General features: G+C 38.3%; 1 protein-coding gene across 2 annotated transcripts in view; it reads right to left on the bottom strand.

Moving 5' to 3' along the window:
* TOX3 (TOX high mobility group box family member 3) overlaps positions 1–23,004 on the bottom strand; it is a 74,113-nt gene that overhangs the window by 11,252 nt on the left and 39,857 nt on the right. The window contains exons 2-3 of one of the 2 annotated variants that reach the window (XM_054296331.1): positions 14,053–14,118; positions 9,868–10,122 (exon numbers count right to left, since the gene is read on the bottom strand). In XM_054296331.1, coding sequence (XP_054152306.1) covers positions 9,868–10,122; positions 14,053–14,118 — 321 coding nt within the window. The remainder of the gene's footprint in view (positions 1–9,867; positions 10,123–14,052; positions 14,119–23,004) is intronic. The other variant, XM_054296333.1, reaches the window with a different exon arrangement.

The following is a 23,004-nucleotide window of genomic DNA, read 5'->3' as shown; positions in this document are numbered from 1 at the left end:
GTAAGGAGATTTTAAAAAAAGAAAAGAAAAAGAAAGGAATGTGTCAACTCCTATGCTTTAATTTATGCAGTTTTATCAAAGGTGTATTTCAAAGTACCATGGAGTACTAAGTGAAAAAAATATATTAATGAAGGATAGTTTGCTCTTCTGTTAGCAACTCATTAAGCATCCAGTACTTAGTATAGCTTGTAATAGAGTTAGTATTTATTTTGACAGATAAATGCATCCAGCCATTACATTGAGAGATGTCCTAATTTCCACTTACTTACCCTGCATTTTAAGAATCATTTCCATACAGTAATTCTATCCTGAATTCCTACCCTGATATAATTTTAATCTCTGGGAACATTCAACAAGACATTTAAAAATATAACTAGGATATTACTTTTCAGAACATTTTTGAGCAATACTGAAGTCTTGATTAAAATCAATGTCTACAGCCTTCCATCATTTAAATATGCAACACCTCCAGTGAGACTCTGGACATGTGAGGACTGATGAAAATGCCCCATGGAAGTGCCCACAGGAGGATGTAGGGCTGGGCTCTCACCCCACACTGCATGAGATAGTTTAAGGAAATTGAGAAATCTACCATCCAAAATAACTAAGGAATAACTAAGCAAAATCCAACATTTATGGTTATGTTCACTGCGCCCTGGTTTCAGAAGTTGACTTAAACTATTATATATTCTATTGCCTGAGGAATTCATCACTGTCAATGTAACATAAGCTGATGCAATATTTTAAAGGATGTATTTAAGTTGAAGCAAATGCACTGCAATGTAAGGAGTGAAATCCTCAGTTGTCCCTGACTGTAAATTACTCCCTTTACTTTTAGTCCTGTCAGCATATCTCTAGAAGAAATCCTCAATATTCTTTTTCTCCACAAGTAAAGCATAGATAAAAGAATCCATTAATCTAAATTTTTACAGGATTGGACTTCACTGCCAATCAAAACAAATCAAACTAACAGGATGCTTTTCTCTGTCAGAGATTAAATCCTTACTTAATAGAATACAAAACAGTTGCACTTGGTACTGCCACCACTGAAGAAGTGTCCTTCCTCTCCCCTGCACACACACCATCACCACTAATAGAGCTGTCAAACTGCAGTTATCAGGAGATCCTACAAGCAGCAGCTTCTTTTCTCTGGCAGTGAAAAAACTCCCATGTTCCACTTCATGTATCTGTAGAAAAGTAAAGTTACCTAATTTGATTCCCAAAAAAAGTGTACAAAAAACAGCACATCAATTCATAAGAAAGTATGTCTTCATCTGGATCTAAGAGATGGGTTGGTGACAAGAGGATCACACACATTTTATTGCCTGAAAAACATGAAGAACATGCCATTTTTTGGTCTGTGTGCCCATCCAGTCCCTCTATTCTCTTCTACTAACATATAAACCATAGAAGAAACATGAAAAGAACTTGAGGGTCCACTGATTTATTCCTTAAAACAGAGCAACTTATTTGGAGGTCATACAAGACAGGCATTCTCAAAATCAAGTCACTCATTTGTGGTACCACTTCTTGCACTTACACAGACCTGTTATATAACATACTGCATAATCTACTGCATATATACTGCACAGATAATGGAACCTGGCAATGCAAAGTATCAGTTTTGCTCCTGCCTACCCCAGGCCTGAAATTTTGCCCCTTTTTGGTTTGTGCATAGGCAACTGGGATGTTTCCAGCAACAATTTTCACCACTGAGCACTTGTTTAAGGCACACACTGCAAATGTCATTAATGCTTTCTTTGCAGCACTGACAGGGTCGGGAGGTGCAATGTGAGACCAGCAGTGCACAAGTGAAGATCTCTGCTGTGGAAGCACACTCAGGGGTCAGGCACACAGTGACACCAGGCAGTGCAGCAGCACCCAGAGATGTGGTTCCAAACAGGAAGGTGCCAGGGATAGGGCCTTGCACCCAGGAACCTGCCAGAGCAACCCCACTGCAGGTCCCAGGCCTCACTGCCTCTGCAAGGCGGTGCTGTGGCCTGTGCTGGACCCAGTTACTGGCAGCATGCTCAGCTGTGAGGCTCCACCAAAACCCTGTGTTACGTGGTGAGAAAACACACAAAGCTCACAGCAAGGTCAGAATCACACAACTACCAAACTAAGGACTTGTCTCTGAAATACTTAAAATTCTTTATTCAAATTCTTACAGGAGATGCCCCACCACCCTACCCTGAAGGGTTTTTGGGAACTTTGTTCTTACCCAGTTACTCTCCTGTGAGCTTGCAGATTCCTCACATGGTCCCCAACCCAGGCCAGAGAGGCTTCTTGGTTGCCTCATTTGCTATCAAGCCCTTCTGCTCTTGCAGACAAGGACAGGCTGGTCACAGACCTCCACCCACTCAGAGTGGCTACTGCTGCTGTTTTAGCACCATCCAATTCACAACTTCTTCATAATTTAATTTATACACCATTTTGTAGAGGCATTTTAAACCAGACTCCCCACTCCCTTCCTCCCAAGCTTCTACCATACTTTAAAGCATATTGAATCACACTCCTCTTGGACAAGGCACCCAACAGCATGATCACAATACATGTGTGACTCAGATCACAGATCTGGGCTCTGATCTGAGGAGTCTCTTGGCATCAGGAGTTTGTCTCCAAATTAGCAGTACAAGCTTAGGTCTGCTGTGTGCAAACAGTGACGACACATTGCAAACAAATCCTGGATAGTTGAAATTAAGTCCCAGAACATCAGATAAATGCTGTTAGCAGTTTTGTTACAATTCCACAACTCAGGTGCTTCAGCTCCCAAATCAAAGGCAGACTTCAAAGGTCCTTATTATGCAGTAAGGAATGTGGGGAGAGAGTGTGAGGGAGCATGACAACTAACAAACATTATCAAAGGTAACAAGAATTGTGCAAGGAATTGCAGAGGGGCAGACTCAGGCGTTACATGGCATTTTTATGTTTGAAAATTGCTACAAGTGTTGGTAGCTATGTTCAGGGATATGTTGTCTTTATGTTTTGGGGGGATTTTTCTTTTCTATGGTTTTTTCATTTACTTGTTGGTTTCTGAAGTAAATCAGAAACCAGTCTCATTATGTTTTGTATTACCAGACCTAGGTAGGTTTTTCTTCCAGCTGACAACATGGAATAATTAAACACTCTAAAGAGACTTCACATATCTTCAATGCAAACTTGAAGTGGAAGCTGAGTATTGGGTAAGCTATTGCCACTCATGTTTCCCCATGTGTCCAAGGGGAAACATGACATCTGAGTTCCTTCTGAGCTCAGTTCTTAGGAACATCAGACACTCAGCTTCAGCTCCAATTCCTGACAGCTTTCCCAGTGAGCTATATCCTTTACCCCAGATTCATATAGCACCTCACAATATTTTCTGGAGCTGATGGATCTTGATTTAGGTACTATTACTGTAAAATAGTCACAGTGTCTTTTCCCAAACTGTTCCAATGTTACTGTGCTTCTCTTCCTTCATGCAGGACTCCCTCATGACCTCAATAGGCAATAACCTACCTGTTTCAATTTTTATTATTTTTTAGTTTAGTTTAGCGCTTTCTATTCAGTCTTTGGCAACTGCTGCCACTTTCCTATGGACAGGTCCCCTCTAGCAGTTACTCTGAGTGGCCTATTTTTAAGAACAGCAGAAGACATTTCCCTCTCTCATTAACAGGGGACCCATTCATTGGTCAATGAGAAGAGAGCATGTCTCAGAAAAATGGACTCTGCATTATCCACACTGAGAACTGCAATGTCACTGAGGATATGAAAATCTTCACACTATTGTTTAGCAGGCTAGCAGCATCCTCCCATCAGGCCAAAGCCTCTGTGCCAGAGCCTCTGCTGCCTCCAGGGCTCCCAGCCTGTCCCCACCTGTCCCCAGGGCCCTGCTGCTGGGCACCCATGTGCTCTGGAAGGTAACTGCAAAACACACAGCTACCTCATCAGGTGGAGAATAAAATATTCCATTCCACACCAAACAAGAAGGAAGTACTCTGAAAAGACTCTGAAGTTCATCCACAAAGCGCCCAGCCCTGAGCTGTGTCCCAGCCCAGCTGGGAGCAGCCACCAGCGCTGCCAGCTGAGACCTAAAGGTCTCAATTTCCAGAGCATCCCTCTTGTTCTGTACATGGCCAAATGTCACTGCTCAGAGCCGCCCAAGCATCCTTTAATTCAAGGGCTGCTTGAGATTAATTTTTCCTGGTACCACAAATTCTGCAAACCAGTGGCAGTAACAGCTGCCATTTCTGCTGGGAAAGGCCAATACAAGCCAGACCAACACTGCTGATTTAAAGCCTGAGCTTAGCAATTCAGCACAGAAATCCAAGAAAAAATAGAAGAGAATCTCTTTTTCTAGTAAGAGTAATTGCTACTTCTATAAACTAATACCCAGAAACTTGTGAAATTTGTTGTACATTTTGCATCACAGATGACAATAAAAACATCCATAACAATAACAAGGGCTTGTTTTAATAAACCATTCCAGGCGTTAAACACATTAATGACCCATGAAATAACTGTTTCATCTGCAACACATTAAACAATGTTGTTATAACATTTTATTAATTGAAAACCTACTCCATCCTCTCCAGATAGGAGATTACTGACTAGGTATTAAAAGAGAGATGTAGAAATAAGTTTCTTTGTAAAAGAAAATGAAACCTATAAATGAGAGGCACCCAGTCAGGTGAGTAGTGAAATAACTATCTTTTGCCAATTTCAAAGCAACATTTTTAGCTTTTAGTTTTCCAGCCTTATGTTAATCTATTCACTTAAAGTCCATTAGTAATTTGGGAATTTAAACTACTAAAAAAGATTTTGAGCTGTAAGTAAAAGGCATCTCTGTTCTGAAACATTAATAATATTTCTATTGTATGCAGCCTTCAATAAGCTCAAATTTGCACCTCATCTCTTTAAAGCCACAGTCTTGAGATGTTTATTTTAAAAATCTCTTCTTCAAATAAAAGCAATAGTCACAATTGTGCCTTTGATTTGAGCACAGTGCCACTCCTAAGGAGTAATATAATTAAAGATGAGCATATTCCATTACGAATTAGCCTTATCTGTGCAGAATCCTGACTGCACTGGCAGCACTGCAACAATTATAAAATATAAACAGGCTCAAATCTTCATCAAATAGGAAACACATTTTCTCTAACAGCATAAGTAATGTAGTGAGCAATATATAAAACTATCAGTTCTGTTTTTCCAACAATTGTACATTTTTGAATAAAAGAAAAAATCAGACTGAAAAAAGACAATTATTTTACTGTCTGTTTCTTAGATATCAGAAAGAGAATTTTGAAATTCATCAAAGCTAACCTTCTGTTATGTACAACAGGCTAAGCTGAAAAGAATGTTAACAAGTTCAATTTTCATTCAATCAGCACTACTGCTCTCTGAAATGTTTCATTGCAGGAAAGAAATAAAAATAATCTATATGGTAATTATGAGGATGAATCCCCCAGTAACTTTCAGCTACATGAAAGGTCAGTTCTATTCAAGATATTTTATCAGTCCCCTGCACATACTCCTGTCCTGTCATTTTAAATCTGAACAGCATTTTATTTTCCCATTTACAGCTACCTGCAGAATTAAGTACTTAAGCCAAATAAGAAAAAAAAAAAAAAAAAGAAATGTTGAATGCTGGCAAAGGCTATAATAGCATGGAGATAAATCGTTCAGCTGCTCTCTCTCAAGCCTCTGGGGCTGCAGATTTTTCTTCTCCTGGTGCACTGTGGGTATTCAAAACTTGTTCAACATGATTTCATTTCATTTCAGGCACTGCCTGAGAAAACTAAATTACAGAATCAATCATACAGAAGGTCAGAGTGAGACTTCATTACAAGTATTGCATGCTTGCATGAATATCTTTCATTTATGACTGACCCAATATGTCACAATAGCTGTCTAGTAAAAATAATCCACTTTCTGAAATTGATGTACTACTGATGTCAATGCTACTCAGCAGGCTGGGCAGATTAGAGAGAGGTGTTAAAAAAAGGAACCCTCAGGAGCAAAACTTGTAGTTTTATAGAATTGCCACAGTTTGCAGATTAAAATATTTTTTTATGGGCAGCTCAACAGAAAACAGAGCATTAATATAAAATATTGGGGGTTGGTTTTTAATGAGGATATAGCTGTTGATTTCTGCTTATTTATATTCAAGTATTTATAGGGATAATATTTGCATCATGTAAATCCGTGCATTCTTTGAAGTCAAATGTACATCAACACTCCAGTTTTCAGTGACTCCTTTTTGAACATCAGAATTTTATTTGCATGTTATTAAAATATTAAAATTAATCAAACTGCCTCCGTTTTATCTCCTCTTTTTGTTGCTGTTGACTGTTTTTAAATGGTAAAAAATGCTGTAAAGATAAATGTGTTGTGTTTGTTGCCAATAATAATGAAGTTAATCAGCATTGTGACAAACTGTCACTCTTTCCATAGTACATATATCATAATAGCATAAACAATGGTTAACTCACCAATACAATCTTTGGTAATTGCTAGGTCACATTTATGCTGAGAATAAATATATAGATATCTTTCTGGCATCATGAATACTATTTTCAATATAACAGTACATCAAGAATATGTTAAACCTTTTTTCTTTCCCTTTTTTGTTTTCCATGTGTGTGTCTTCCTGTGAGTAATATGTGAGATACTTGCAGAAGCATTATGTGGTACCTAGCCAACTCTATACCCTGAGGGAGACATAGGAAAACCTTGACATAACCTATTTTTAACCATGCCTCTGGCAATTCTGCATTCAAGTTTATAGGTGAACATGTCAGGTAGTACATAGAAAAAAGCCAAAGACACACAGTATTAATCATAATTCTGTCCAAGCCCATTTTATTTTTTCAACATTTGTGATTTAAAATCTCATGACATTTCTCAAGGTGAAATGCTTCTAGCAGGCTTTGCAACAGGGTAGGACTACATTTACCTAAATTAAATATTGCTTACAGTAAAGCCCTCTAATGCTGCACGAGATAAGCAATAAACTCAATGCAGTTAATATTAAAATTATTTAAGTTTGTATTCAGCCCAAGAAGCTTTAGTGATTAGCAGTACCCCATTAATACGGCGTTTAAATAAGACTATCCCAGTATCGCTGGATAAGAACATTGTTCTGTAAGTGTGTACGAACATCATAATTATTTTACAACCCCATCTTTAGTTCTTTCAGATATAGTAAATTCAATTGACCATGAAATGAAATTTCATAGTCAAAATGCCTCCTTTACATTTTTTTATTGCTGCAATAAAGTTTTTATAGCTCCAAGGCAAGGTAATTCATGAAATGTCTAATTTAAGGATGAATTCTAATATTATTAATAAATATTTACCAGTTTAATAAAGTGCACATTTTCTACATAAAATATGATATAATGTTTTCATTTTTTTATTTTTGAAATACGTATTAACTGCTGGAAAATTTGACTGCTGAAGAGAGCTATGTGAGTTCAGGGGAAAGCTATGTAAGGACCCTCTGTTAATATTTTTAAACTTCCCAAAGCTACCTAGCATTTATGAGCAGAAGAGAAAAAGTCTACTGAGCAGAATACAATGGCAGGGGCCACTCCACCTCACAGCATGAAAGAAATCAAGCAGTTGTGGGGACTGTCTGACATACAAACCTCCCTATGTGCTCCTCCATACCAAATCACACAATTCTTTGTCAATTCTCTGCCACAAAACTGTAGCACACAAATTTCTCAGTCCATAGCTTTAAACTGGAAATCACCCTAAAAAATGCCACTGGAAAACTGGGGTAAGAAGGCAGGAGCTTCTCTACATCTTTTCACTGACCTGTATGGGAACAAATCTTACCAATGCAGCCAATGTAAACTGTGCCATTAATTTCTACATTGCACAGTTGAGGGAAAAGGCAAAGATGTGAAGCCTCCCATTCAGCACCAGAAGAGGTGAGAGAAAGAATATATAATCTAGAGGCTTCTTCTGGTTGATACAGTTAAGGTGACAGCATTTACTCATGGAAGAATCACATTCAGTGAAAGGTTGCAAAATTAAAGGGCAAAACTGGGTCAGGTTACAAACCACTCTATAGCATTGAGGTTTGGGACACATAACACCAATCCAGCCCACAACATTTTCTGACCAAGTTTCATTGTATTCAGTGCACACACACTCCATTACTTTTGTTTTCAGGCACAACATTCTTAACTCTCAGGTTTTATTAATCTGATCTTCCTTCAGAAGTTACCCAACATGTACAGTGCAAAATGAGATCTAAAACAAATACCACATCCTTCAAGGCCTGTTTTAGGCAGTGCCTGTTTTGGATCCACAGAATGACTGAATTCTGTATCTCCTAAATAATGAGCAGCTTGTGCTTCACTCTGTATTAGTGCTAGCTACTCTTCATGACTTCCAAAGAAATATTGAAATTTGCAATGAAGTCAGCAGCCTGTAGAATTACAGAGAACTATTTACTGCCTGTTGGTTTGTAAATCTTTAATTAATTTTCACTTGCCAGAATAATAAAAAAAGAAATCACAACATAACAACACAACCTTTATTACAGTCCAGCAGTAAATATGTATTTTCACTATGCCAAGTTCAGCAAAAGGTCCTATATAAAAGAGCTAATCAGAAAAAAATACAGTTGATGTAAAATATCTTTTCAAGCTAAACATTCACTCACTCTTCAATATGCAACACAGAAACTAATTCTAATTGTAAGCACCGAGTTTAAAATGCTGAGTAGGATAAACTGGCTCACAGCTGTGTCTCACGGCTGGCAGAGTGGATGTCACTGCACAAAGCTCTCAGAAACCCACACTGGGAGATCCCCTGAGCCCACAGGGAAACACTGCAACACCATGGGAGCTGCCCCACACACCTCCCTTGGAGACTGCAGCCCTGCAGTGTGTACAGGTTCTGCAGGAAACTCCACACAGCCCTGCTTTTGATTGTTCAAATTAACTCTGGAATTAGCCTCACAGTCCCCATCACTCAGCTCTTGCACACCCAGACCATGCCTCCCTGTTCTTGAGGGCTCAGACACAGCCCAGGAAGAGAAGACCACCCTGCCTCAGCCTCTATGGCCAGCAAGAGCACTGGACACAACAAAGCCTTTAATGGCCCTATATTTTCTGAGTATTGTCAAGGAAATACATCCCTGTCACTTCTATTATGAGTTTAAAAAAATGAATTAATTCCCTTTTACAAAGATTTAGCCCATTGAATATACAGGATATAAGGAAACACATTGCTTTTTTCCTGCTGCCATACTGTGTCTGGCTCTACTTCTGAACTACTCTCAATACTGCACCCTCAAAATATCCTGAAGGATGTCAGATGTGGGTCCTACACTTCAAATACAGGCAAGCAATTCATTCTAAATGTTGTAGTTCACCCTGGACAACACTATGGTCTTTCAATTCTTGATGCCAGTGCCAACTGTAGAACACATTTTTGAACTTTAGGAGCACTTGGGACGCACATGATGCCAATGGATATGGGCTTCCAAGTCCATTCCAAAAATGAAAATTCTGTGTTTGTAAAGCCTGACCACTTCTTCACAAGGGATCTGTTCACAAGCAGTATAGCATTGCACTGTACATTAACAAACATGTTTATCTTGCTGAATCCACCAGTATTTAACCCTTAACCATGTGGCAACTGCCTTAGGGAGCTGAGTAATACCCAATAAATAATTGTTTGCTGTGTATGAACACACTTGTTCATCCAGAACACGCCTGTAACATGACACAGAACACTGGCAAAACCTTGGCCAGGCACCCAAGAAAACACACAGATCTTTTGAGGGGTCAATGAAAACTGAGAGATGGCCCAGATCCACATGTGACAGACACCATCAGGCAATGGGAACACACAAAGAACCAGACCTACCATATGCAATCCATTGCTGTGGATGACGCCATCCTGCTCCATGAGATTCCGGGATATTGTGATAGAGGGAAGATCCAAGCTCTGGGGGGGAAACTGAGGAGTAAATTCATTTCCTTGTGCAGGCAGCTGGTCACCCAGGCCCTGAAAGGGGAGCAGTATATCTGCCATGCCCAGTGAGGGGTCTGACTCGGGCGGGGGGGTAATGGGTGGGATTTCAAACTCCTCGTCCCCAAGGCTCGGCGTATGGAACGTCTGCTGGAAAAGGACAGGACAAGGCAAACAGTGTTAGGGCACACAGGGCTCAGCAGTCACCTCCACAACTGAAGTCCAAATCTTAGGTTTTTTTTCAAAAGCAAATTCTATAATAACCAATAAAATTTTTAAGTTTCATATGCTGAATGGGTCTGTGGATCATTCTGATTAAAGATTTAAGTCTCATTATCATATGGCTTAAGTGGAGTATCAGTATTAACAGTTTTTTAATGTGTACTTAATTAGCAACATCTGTCTGTTGTTAGTCCGAATATCAGCTACATTGGATTTGGCTGAATAACAAACTGCCCCTTTATTGATATGTTAGTAAAATAGCACAAACAGCTTACATTACTCTCACGCTTCATAAAACACTGACAATTTCGTAGCACACACACAACAGGAATTCAGCACTGACCATTTCACATCTTTTGTTTGCTTTTATCCACTAACAAACATGAAATATGACCATTCTTTATTTCTTTTCCATCCCCAAAATACAGTGAAGCCTTTTAAACACAGGTTGCAGTTTGGAGGAGAGATGTATGAAAGCGTGAGGGTGATTACAGCAGCTTCCAGTGCTTTCTGAAGCAAGCCAGCTTTGTTTGAACAGTAGGTTTGTTATGAACTAAACACCTGTTAAGATGCCTTGAGCAAAACATTTACTGCCAGTTATCTTCAGGGTTTGTGCGTGTTTGTACGTGTGCATGTGTCTGTCAAAGATAATCTTTATTCAGAGTCTGTATCTGGCTTCAACGTTGCTGACTTTTATTTGGGAAACAAATGAGCTACGCTTATTCAAATTTTTTGAGAGTTAAATGAACTTTCATGTATTATTTCAGGTCCACTGCTACTTAATAATAGAAATTCAGTGCTTGAAATTAGGCCATTTTAAATGTACCCAAATCAGGACTGCCTTGATCAAATTGGGCAGTTGGCAATCCTAAAATAGGCACTCTTGTCTTGTTCTGGACATGCAAGGCTGCTCTGGGATTTGTTTGTTTGCATTAGTTCAGGATTCAGGTTGGGGCGGAAGGGAGAATTGTTTTATGTATTAATTACATTGTTTCAAAGAGTGACTTAATGCCAGTTAATTTAAAAATGATAAATTCAGTGAAAGATCTCATTAACTGCTGCAAATTGTCATCCTTCAAACTGTTAATGATGATATAAATTAATAACCGCTTGAGAGAGGATGGAAACTGAAACACAAGGAAAACCTTTGCTTGCATATAGAACCTGTCAGCTGTCATTATTGGTCTCACACCAGAAATGATGGGGTCCCAGATTGCTGCAGTCTGCAGCACCATCAGAGTCTGCTGAGACCATGCCCATCCCCTCCAACTGCAAGGCTGTAACTCAATTCTGGATGGGAAGGCTAGGCCTGGATTAGGGAGATGTTTGACTTCCCCACTGCTACATTACAAAAGGTGTGAATTTTTCTTCTCAAGGACCCCGTGGTTCACAAACACAAAGGATGGATTGGCCAAGAGAAGTGGTTGGCTAATGAACGTAACCCTATGGCTGCATTTGCAGTTATTTTGGCACTAATGTGGTCTAGTAACAGATGCAACTGTAATTTGTGACTCATTTGCTACCCCATTACTGCTTAATGAAATCTAACATATCACATTAACAATACGGATAAACACTCATTCTTGATATGTGGCATTTGGCTGTTTTCATTACCACTGTAATTAACACTTGAAATATTATTTCAATAAATATTTAAGGTGCTTTAAAATGAGTCGTAGTAATCATGACATAGAGACAGAAAACATAAAGCAAATGTGTGGCTTCTAAGCCTGAATGTGCTCTAAGATTACACTCTTAAGGCATTATTTACAGAAATAAAATGGGATTCTAGCTCAGCAGTGCTCAGGCCCAAAATAATACCGAGAAAGCTACATTCATGTTAATGCAAAACCACTATAATTAAATACATTGTAATGCAGTAATTGCAAAGTAAGGTTCATGCTTTAATATGAACAGTAACACTTAATCATATTTTTATTCCTTGTTCAAGTAAAAGGGTTCAGTGAAATCAGTATTATTATGGTACATTTGAACCTCTCTTTACTTGACATATTTATGAGATATTAGTTATTATAAGAACAGGATCTTTTTTCCCCATCTAACAGAATAATTCCAGGACAGCTGCAGAAATATATAACACAGCCAGATAATAATATATTCTTTTACTTAGAAAGGTAGCATTCATCTTAATACTTATAGCTTAATACTTATAGCTACAAATGGGAGAGTAAATTGATGAATACCTTAACATTTTAAAATCTGAATTTAATTCTGAGTGTGTAATTTATCCAAATATGTATATATCTTCAAAAAAAAACCCAAAACACAAAAACCAAACATAGACATAAGATTGAGAATAAAATAGATGTAATCTAAGAAGAAAGCAAGCCCCTTAGTGAAGTAGCCTTAAATCCAAATCACTGGGCTATTCAGTCTGTAAAAAGAGTCTGAATAGTATGCAATTTGGGACTGTAGAAAGGTGGTGTTATGACCAAAAGATGGTATAACATTTGTGAGATTTATCTTACCAATCACAGTTTTTGAAGTTATTAACTTTTCAAATATTTATATCTTACACATATATTAAAAAAACAACCAAACAAAAAACCTGTGTGCATGGTTTAATGCCATCTGTACTGAAATGTTCAAAACATTTGTTCCTTTTGATAAAAATGCAAATCTGGAGAACTGTTGTATCAACATATAACAGCCAATGTCTGACACGGTGAATTATCACAGCTGGAATTAAATTGTCTCTGAACAGCTGCTGGCAGCAGAGCTTTCATCAATGTTTGATTCAAATGTAGGAAAGAAATTCTACAGAAAGAAACATCATGTTGTCATTACAGATGGGGTTTGTGTTCATTATCACAAATAACACTGGAGCTAGTGCCAAATAATATTCTCTTATCTAAGCAGTCTTGCTGGGTAAAAAGAAATGGTGACCATTGTATAAATGATTCATAAAATCCTACCCTTAATTCTAACCTTCATATTTATTGTTACACCTTTCTGCTTATTTTCTCTGAGGTCACTGTTTTGGAAGTGCACAGGAATTTCTGTGACTGAGCCCCACTTACAACACAAAAAATCAAAAATTGGGGCTGCCTGGTTTTCTACCCTTGCCTCATGTTGGAAAGATCAATTATGACACGCACCCTCTAAACACTTCTTGTTCTCCATATTGCTGTGCACATGCCAGACAGTGCAAGGAGTAAGAGCTTGGGTTTCAGGGATGAGCAAAGGCAGTTTCTGTCTGGCCTTGGGGTCAGGATTAGTGTGTTAATTGTCTTTTAACTGGTTATAAGGTGGCCCCACCCAGCAGATACATGGAGCCTGGAGTTCCACACTTTGTCCTGTTTCCATTCTCAAAGGCAGTGATCAAATTCATCTCCACAGCCCAGCCAGCCTCCACCAGCCCAGCCTCTGGGTTTGTTCTGACCGTGGATTCAAAAGATTCCTTGATGTAGCACATACATTTCAGGCAACAGGGCTGGCTTTGGTTTTCTATCTCATATGAGTATTGAGAACCCAAATTAAACCATTTGTATCTATAACAAAAATTAGAACATTAGCTAGTAATGACTATTACTAAGCTTGCTTTCAAAGTGTACACCTACTGTGCTTTTTATTTGTTTCCTTCTGTTCATAATTTTTTTCCATACATAAAGCAGATTTGTTTCTATTGACATGCTATGTAAGTAACAGCCTTATGGACAGCTAAATTGACTAGTAATGGAGAGCTGTCAGGTTATTTTCTTTCTCATTAAAGTCTTTATTTTGTGCTCCATAAAACACACAGAAATTCGGCACTTCACTCTTCATCCATTCAAAGTCTGTTAAATTATCACCGCAAACAGCAGAATATGAGCATAGATAAAAAATAAAAACATCTACCTCATTTGCAGCAAGAAATGCATTATTTGCCTCTGCCATGTTCATGTAGTTGTTATTGTTTCCAAACTGAAAGAAAAATAAATATTTGAATTTAATGTGTGCCACAATAAACTTTTCTTTACCCCATCACTGGCATAGAAAAGGTTGGGGGAAGAAAACAAAAACAACAAAACCAAAACAACAAACAGATAAAAAGTATTTACAGATGTTCTTTGAAGTCAGAGCTCAATTGGATTCAACATCATCATCATTATTATTATTATTATTATTATTATTCATACTCTGCATCCCCCAGTCTTTACAAGGAAGATATCCATGTGTATCTCTCCAATTTTTTTTGCGCATGCAGCAAAGCCACCCCAGAGATCTAAAGGTGCCTTTGGAGATTAAGAATCTGTTAGGAAGACGCCCCCAGCCCCAGGAAAGACATTTCTACTCTACTACATGCTTTTTGATGCACATTTTAACATTTCTGCCAGTGATCCTGACCCAGAGGATTGCTGCAGCCAGAAGTTGCTGCTGTATTCCTACTCCAAGCAAACCTGGCTCCAAAGAGCTGAAGGCCAGTAAGGGGAAGAATGAGAATTCGCAATGCTGTTCCTGAAGTCCCATTCTTTCCACAAAATTGAAAAGCCAAACAATCCCCCTTTGTTTATCTTTCACTCCAGTGGAACTGCCACTCTCCCAGTGAACATTAACCCCAGAACATTTTGCAAATCAGAGAAACTCTGGCAATGAGACCCCGAGATGTGCCCAGTGCCCCTTGCTCCCACTGAGGAGCAGCTCTCATTCCACATGCCAGTGATCACAAGGGATTTCCTTCAATGCCACTCATCTCCTCCAAGTTCTCCAGTATGAACATTGGTGGAGGAACATAGGTACTTCTACTTCTACAGACTGAACACAGACAGGAAAGAGAGGTAGCAGCATAATGTCGTGCCTTATGCCGTTGAACAGCACTTCCAAAGGCATGTAGGCTGGTAACCAGCCCTGCACATGTTCCCAGAGCAGGGAGGCATCCAGACCCTTTGCTTCAAGGAACAGACACCAAGCATGTCAGGCACCTACAGTAAAACAGGCATTTCACATGTGCACCTTGCCCCTACCAGGCACAGAGCAAGGAAGAGTGATAAGGGAAGGAAAAGCCCCCCATGCTGTCCCTGCCACATCGCTGCTGCTAAAGCCACGCTGAGAATTCCTCCCCTAACTCCCATTTTCTAGTTTGATAAAAAAAATATTTTTAAGAAGGCTTTATTTTATCTCATCTTGCCAGATCTTGGTGGCCCTCCACCCCCCTCCTCAGCGAACACTCCCAAGAGCAGCACAAGCTCTGCAACCAGCACGTGGGGATGGGTGACCATGCACTTGCACAGCTCGTTCTTTCCAAGTAAGAAGCTCTGGTGTGCTTTCAGAGCAGCTGAACCTGTCCTGAAAGGAAAACCACTTTGCTTCAGCTCAATTTGCTACAGCTGCACTCGGTGCCTGACTGCTTTTAGCAGTGAAATGTTTCAGACTCTCCAGTTTCTCACTGGAAGGACCAGTGATCCTTTCAAGAAAGGCTCTTTCCCTGAAAATTCAAACATTCGCTTCTGGCAATAAGACAAAGTTAAAGGGAAATTAAAAAAAAAAAAAAAAAAAACCTGAAAAAAAAAGAATCGGAGCCGTGTGTACCTGATGAATTGTCAGATTGACTAAACAGGACATCAACCAAATTAGAAGACACTCATAAGGAGGGAAGGAATACAAAGTGAGATCCCTCATTCTCAAGTAACAAATTCCATTTGTGTACTTATCATTCTGAATCTTTCAACCTATAACACATGTTAAGCAACAGAGGCCTTAGCACAATATGTAGGCTGCCTCATAGCTATTAAAACTCTGTTATCCCCAGCTATGCAGATACTCAAATAATGTCATCCATTTTTTAAAAGCCCAGATGTCACCCATGTTTGGAGATTAAAAAATTCAAGTAAAATTGCACATTCAAATGACTGTTTTGGCACATAGGGATGTGTGTGTGGATTTGTTGCACAAAGACACTTCTTCAGCTCAACAGTGCGATCGACAGGATAGAATTTTTCATGTCACTTTGTGGCAAACTAAGAATGATTTACATGAAAAACTCAAATGGCTCAAACAGAGCTGTTCTTTCTACAGCATTAAAAAAAAAAAAAAAAGAAAGAAAAAAGAAATCAAGTTTTCAAAGGATACCTAAGGGCAAAAGTACATTAGGCAAGCATTACTCTAACACTGGATGCACTGGATGAATAAGTGGGGACAAACCCTACCCTATTTTAATGGCCCTAGCATCCTAAGTGCTCCAGTGCCTCAAAACAGAAATGTGGCTGACTTTTCCTTGAAGAGTAAAATTCTGCATTGTTTTGATGGACATATATGGCTCACAGCACAGCTACTGCTTTCTGATTGCCAGGTTGGTTTTCTTCTCTTTTGTTTTATTCAAGTAAAACAAAGGGGAGAGTGACAATTTAATTTTCCATTTTATTAAGACTGTGGAAGCAAATGATGTAACAAAAAATGTCAAAGCTAAAAGTTACAGGTACATATCCTTCAAGTCATTCTGTTCTTAGGCCATAATATTTAAGACCCCATTGTGTATGACTCAGGCAATGATGTCAGAAACTGGAATATTTCAGCTTTTGTTAGAATGGATCACAACTAATATTCTTCATATTTATTTTTTGTCTCTGAACTAGAAATCCATTGAAGGCACATAGCAATTATCAGTGAGTATTTCTAAGATTAAACTTCCATATTACCTAATGGTACCTATAACAACAAAAGAAAATAAAATGGTTATTATCTTAAGGACCTAAACAATTCAAAAAACAAATTAAGCTTAGAGTGAAATAAGAACTGGGTTAGAAATCCTCTTCTGAACAGTTAGTCTGCGAATGTAATTACTGAAGAAACTACAGCTAATCAGCTGTGAATTGTATCCATTAATTAGTATTTGCCCTGGAGAAATAAGAAAAATCAGTAACAATGTTAACACTGCAATGCACTGATGAGTACTGAAACACAGGGCCCTCAGCATTTAGTCAAGCAGGTGGCTCCAATGGTCCAAGTAATTTAAAAAGCTCTCACCTGAAGTGCAGAGCTGGAATTACAAAGCACTTCTTGCATATCTTTGTATCTATATAAGGCTATAATTAATGGCTTTTAATTTAGAAACACTTTGTGATCAGCTGGGAACAGTTATAAATCATTCTAAATAGAACAACGGGTTCTTCCCTATTTTAGTAAAATATTTTTTTGTGAAAAGACTCTTGTTGCCAACAGTATTTTTCTCTGTTTATTTTCTTAAGGATCCCTTGCTCTGACCCCTCATGAACAGCTCAGAGCATTGCTATGGTTGCCAGCAGGGATCCAAATTAAAGGGGAGACCCAGCAATTTGGCCAGCCCAGGCAGACTCCAGAGGCTCCCACCTGTTGGGTGTCCCTAGGACAGAGAACAATAAAATGCACACCTAGTCCAGCTGTCTCTGTTTTGGGATGGAGTCGGGATGCTTTGCAAAGAACTTTGCCAGAGCAATTAGCAAGGTTCTGGTTAAACTTTTTCATCTAAAGAACTCAGAGCTCCCTTGCTCTGTAACTAGGAAAGAGCAAAATGTCTCCAGCTTCCTTTGGCAATGCACCCCATTGCATTACCATGTTTTCATTTGATTTCAGTTCAAACTCTCTCTTCAGTTTTGATGAACACATTAAGTGGGAGTACCCAGCTGACTGCCACCACCAACCCATGGAAACCACAGGCATCTGCCCATTTCAGGAAATGAGCTGCACACAAACAAAGCCTCTTCTGAACTCGCTGTGAATCACAGCTTCCATGCTTCATGCAAATCACTGCATTAAAACTACCACAGTTCAGTCCCCTGCTCTTGTGTTTTGGAAGGGCACCTGAATCCTGGCACTGCTGAAATCCCTCTGGACAGACAGGAGGACTGGAATGAGACTGGATGCTTGGTTTGCTAACTTTGTATAAAGCACGTCCAGAAAACTCGTTCGTTCCAAAATAGCTGGTTGAAGCTCTTCTCTTCTCTTTGCCAGACCTGGAGCCAAACACCTGGTCTTACTCAGCTCCTCTAGCAAGGCTGTGTGTTTGTAATGCAAGGGGGAAATTCACACCTCTCCTTCCTCACCACATGCCCTAATGAAGCCCAAATCAACTCCTGCCCAGCACTGGGATATAAAACCTGTATCACTGGCACACAAAGTGTGTGTTCTTAGACCAAATCTCTGGGGCCAAATGTTGGGCTGTTTGTTTGTAATCAAGGGATAAGGCACTTGGAACTGGCACAGCACAGTGCAATTTGGGTTTTCAAACCACCCTTTGTACTCACCAGAGCTTAAAAATTGGTTGGTTATGAAACTGAGACTAATGAGTAGTTGTTTTAAGGCAGAATTCTGATATGATGAATGCCACAGAAAACCCTTGGCAGCTTGGGATAAAAATCAGTGATTAAATGTCCCCTGAGTCTAACTGAATTCCAACTAAAAAAGTCTTCAGAAAATCTCATATGTTGAACTGTGGCCACTCTCTGGGCTCTTTGGCAACTGTGATTGACTCATCATAGCAAGAGATAAAACAGATAAAAGAGAACTTCACACCACAAAACTATAATAATTTTAAAAAAGCTTCAAGATTAAAGCAAATAGCATGTGAAGATGTTAGTATTATGGACACAAAGAATAACACTGTGAATTTATAAAAGTTAATCAGAATTTTGCTACTGATTTTCATGGAGAAATCATTATACTTACAATGTTCAGTCATTAGTATTTTTTACAATCTGTCTTTAAATCGACTGACTTGTGGTGCAATTCTAATCTGAAAAATGTTAGAACTCACATCCAACTATTCATTTGCTCAAGTCAAATACAGAAATGCATAAGCTACATAAAACCGTACATAAAGGAGCACAGACTTTTATCTGAGCATCTCAACAGAACAAAATTTAGTGTTTAAAAAATAATATTTTTACACTCAAAAATAAAATTTAATTCAACGGGCAATTTTGTTAAATATGCCAAATAATTATTTTTACAATACTGATGTTTAATAGTGCAACCTTAAGGAAGAATCACCCTTGGAAAGATTATTATTCCACCACAGGATAACAACAAAACCATGAAATGTGAATAAATGTCCCAAATGAAAAACTTAAAATATATCCAGAGCAGGAATGAAACACATTTCATCACCTACTCATAGCTAATCCATCAACTTAAATTTTGCTAAAAAGGAATGACTGCAATTCTATACTCAAAGAAAGAATACATATCATATATCTGAGAATAAATAAAAAAATGTAAAGTTATGACAGAATCCACTCCCTGCTGCCCTTTTTTTTTTTTTTTTTTAAGAAAACCTTATTCCAACCTTTACTGGAAAATAGAATTTGGACTTAATTATCATGACACTAGCCATTCCTTCATAATTATGAATTAATGTCTAGTCAAAATATACATTTAAAGTTTGTCGGGATAGTATTTCTAGTCAAAATTCTCACTGTCTGTGGAACAAGCTCTAAACCAGTTCTGTCACAACACTACATGTCCTCTATTTTAGGCAGTTACACATCCAAATTCTATTATTTCTGATGCCAATTCACTGCTTATGGAAAATGGCATCCTCAAATTATCACACTTACAGTATTTCTGCAGTAAAATTAGAACCCATATTTTTTAAAATATAGCTGTTAGTAAGATAATTCTTTTATGTTGTGAGCATACTTGCGGTTTTCAAATATCAACTAGGACAAATATATATTATGGCAAGAATCTCAGTTTTATCATCATATTTGGCAAATTAATTCCTCTGAGGTTATACTACCCTTATGAGTAAAATGAAAGATAACAATCCCAAAAGATGTAATTACAGACCAAAACTAAATTACTTTGCAGGTCTAAGTACTGTATCTTAATAATTTCACCAGAGAACATCTTCACTGCATTTGGGCAGATTTGATTTTGCTGCCTGACCAATAATTACAGCTCTGGCAAATACAATGTCTGATAAGGACATCAATTAAGAATGAGCATTGTGTTATTTAAAAAAAAAAATTCATCATGTTCACAGCCTGTCTGATTGAATGAAATGCCAAATTAAATTAATGGAGATTGCTAAGTCTAGCTGGCTGGTGGGGAACCATGCAGAAAGTGGGACAGCATAGACAATAAACTGTCTGTAATTAAAAGATGAGAAGCTGGACTAATGCTACTTCAGCCTGATTATTCCAAACAAAACAATATACACTAAAATTATTCTGGCAGAAGTAGAAGGAGTGGGAGGAGGGCTGGGACAGGAGACTTTTTCTTTTAAATAGTATTAACTATCACCATCTACAAACAGCAGTGTCCTCACCAGATGTATTAAATTAAATACTGAGGATGTTCTCATCAGAAAACACAATTTATATTCTCAATGAACATAAAAAAAACATACAAGAATTCTCCAATCCTTTCTGTTCTAGATGGATATCCAGCTAATCTCTGTAGAGGATTTACTCCTAAGTTATTATGTGTTCATAGGAGGAGCAGGGAGTTCTTTTCAGCAAGTCGTTCATAGAAGTTTCAATACTTCAGAAGCAGTAGATGGTATCCATATTATTTAATAAAATACAAGTATTCTATTCTGATTTTGCTGCTAGAAAAAATGAGGCAGAATGTTGAGAGGTGCCACACCAGCAACGTTGTTAGGTATTCATATCATTGTAAGTGAATGAAGCATTGTTTTAACCCTTGCAAATGAAGAGGAGATTTTATCTCAGAATGAATGCAAAATGGTAGCCTTGATTTTGACACTGCCCACAGAAATTTTGGGACTCACTCCTCTGGCAAGATGCCAGTGATTCACCACAGCCAACAAGCAGCTCTAGGAGGGTATGGGTTGAGTCCCTGAGCATGAAGGAGATGGAGAGTTGGACCAGATGCAGGCAGAAGACATTTGGGTCAGCCTCTGAGCACAGAAGGTATCCCAGTTCATCTGAGAGCAAACTGCTCTGTGTGTGTACACACAAGGGTAGGGACAGTGCTTCTGTCAGCAAGAGACACCATTTTGCAGCACTTTCATGAAATACTGGACCACTGGGTAACATGCACTATAGATGCCAAGTTTGTACTTCGGATTTTCCGTTCATAATTTCAGAACAAATTTAAGATTAGTTATTTTTACAGAATATTACAGTAGCAATCTGCTTTCTGAGACAGATTACAGTGTTTTCTTATTTTCAGCAGTTCGTGTCTTCTGGAAGAGGGATAATTTCCTGCTAGGTTCTGCCTAGAAGTCTGCTAGGACATGTTTTCATGGACTTGTGAAGAGCCACCCAGGAAGTGCCATCCTTGGTGACTCTGGCCACCAGAACTGCACAGCAGTTATTTCTCTCCATTTCTTCCCCATCAGGGTTCTCTATCCCACCATATCAGGACCCTGCAATGACCTGGAGGGAATGCAGGCCCTGTAGAGAACCACAGGACTTCCTGTAGGGGATTCCATGCCAGAAAGCTGCATTTGCTTACAACCACATCACCAATGATCAACAAGCCAACAGACAGGAGCACAAAAGTTTAAAGTATGAAGTACCCATCTTTGCTGTTACATTCTCAATCCTGAATTTTAGGCAAATGAATAATCTCACTAGTGGTTCATTATATAATCTGTTCATAAATATGTGTAGAATCATACATGTGATGGTCTTTTGATATTTAAAATCTTTAAGCTTTTAATTCAGGGGACCATTTAGATTCCAATTTTTGAGTCTCAAACATCTGCCACACTAATTATTATATATATCCTTATATAGTGAGGCTATGCCTGCATATATATGTACACAAATACATTCTCTAACTCTGCTTAGAGCCAAAAAAATTCTCAGTGGGATAAAATACTTGAGTAAAATCCGAAAGAATATAGACATTTATTTTTTTTATATACTCTCAATATCCATCAGACACACTGTTTGCAGATAGTACAGATTTAAAATTTTTGGAAAGCAATTAGAATGGAAACACTTGAAGTTACTTTAAAAGCTTTCAGCCAGCAAATAAAAACTCTGACAATAACAATAAAAAGCACTGACTTAATCTCTGTGATTCCAGCCAAATGCTTTAATATGAACTCCTTCAGTGAATTCCACAGCCAAAAGCTGTAACTGAATAATATTTTGCAGTGTGATACTGAACGAGTCTTAGGAACAGTTGAGAAAGGAATATTTAATGGTCTCATGTTAGACATTTTCAGATCTCTTAAGGACACATTCTATAAATGTTTTTATATGCAAGAAGTAACTTTGTATGAATATGCAGAGTATTATTCTGCTGACTGACAGTCAAGGCAATTCAATATATGCCAGACTTTTAATGCTACTTATTCCATATTTCAATGGATGCATATTTAAAAATGGTTTAAAGACCAGTCCTGGTCCTAATATTTATATAAGATTAAGTTATAAAATTAGTCTGGATCTTGATAGTGTTCTCCAAGACAAAGATACCAACAATTTTGCTGTTGCATGTTCAAAGAGTTTCAATTTCCTATTTTGACTCTTTGTAGACAAAAATGTCTGCCCACAGTCTGTGCAGTTGTGCATTCAAAGGTAATAAAATGGACCCTCAAACAGAGATTCTGGGTATACCTCTGTGTCTTCCTACATATGCTAAGACTACTTCTCCTCTGTACAAGGATAATACAAATATCAAACCGAGACCAGCCCACTGGGTTTCACATTAAAAAGACCTTACAAGATCTACAGATGTTACTCCCCATAGTTCTGAAGTACATTCCCTATTATCACACCCTGTTGTTGCCCGAAGCTTGAAACACAGAAAGATACCAGATGTTAAGATATGCAGTTATAAAGCCAAGGAGAGGCCACTGTAGTTTAAGTCTTTGTTTAAAAATATATGAATATTTAAAGAATTTAAAGAATGTGT

The sequence above is a fragment of the Melozone crissalis genome, unplaced genomic scaffold, assembly GCF_028551555.1.
Source record: "Melozone crissalis strain CALT ecotype California unplaced genomic scaffold, PUWL_Pcris_2 ptg000007l_1, whole genome shotgun sequence".
NCBI classification, from domain to species: domain Eukaryota; kingdom Metazoa; phylum Chordata; class Aves; order Passeriformes; family Passerellidae; genus Melozone; species Melozone crissalis.
This window is presented reverse-complemented; position numbering and strand designations above follow the sequence as displayed.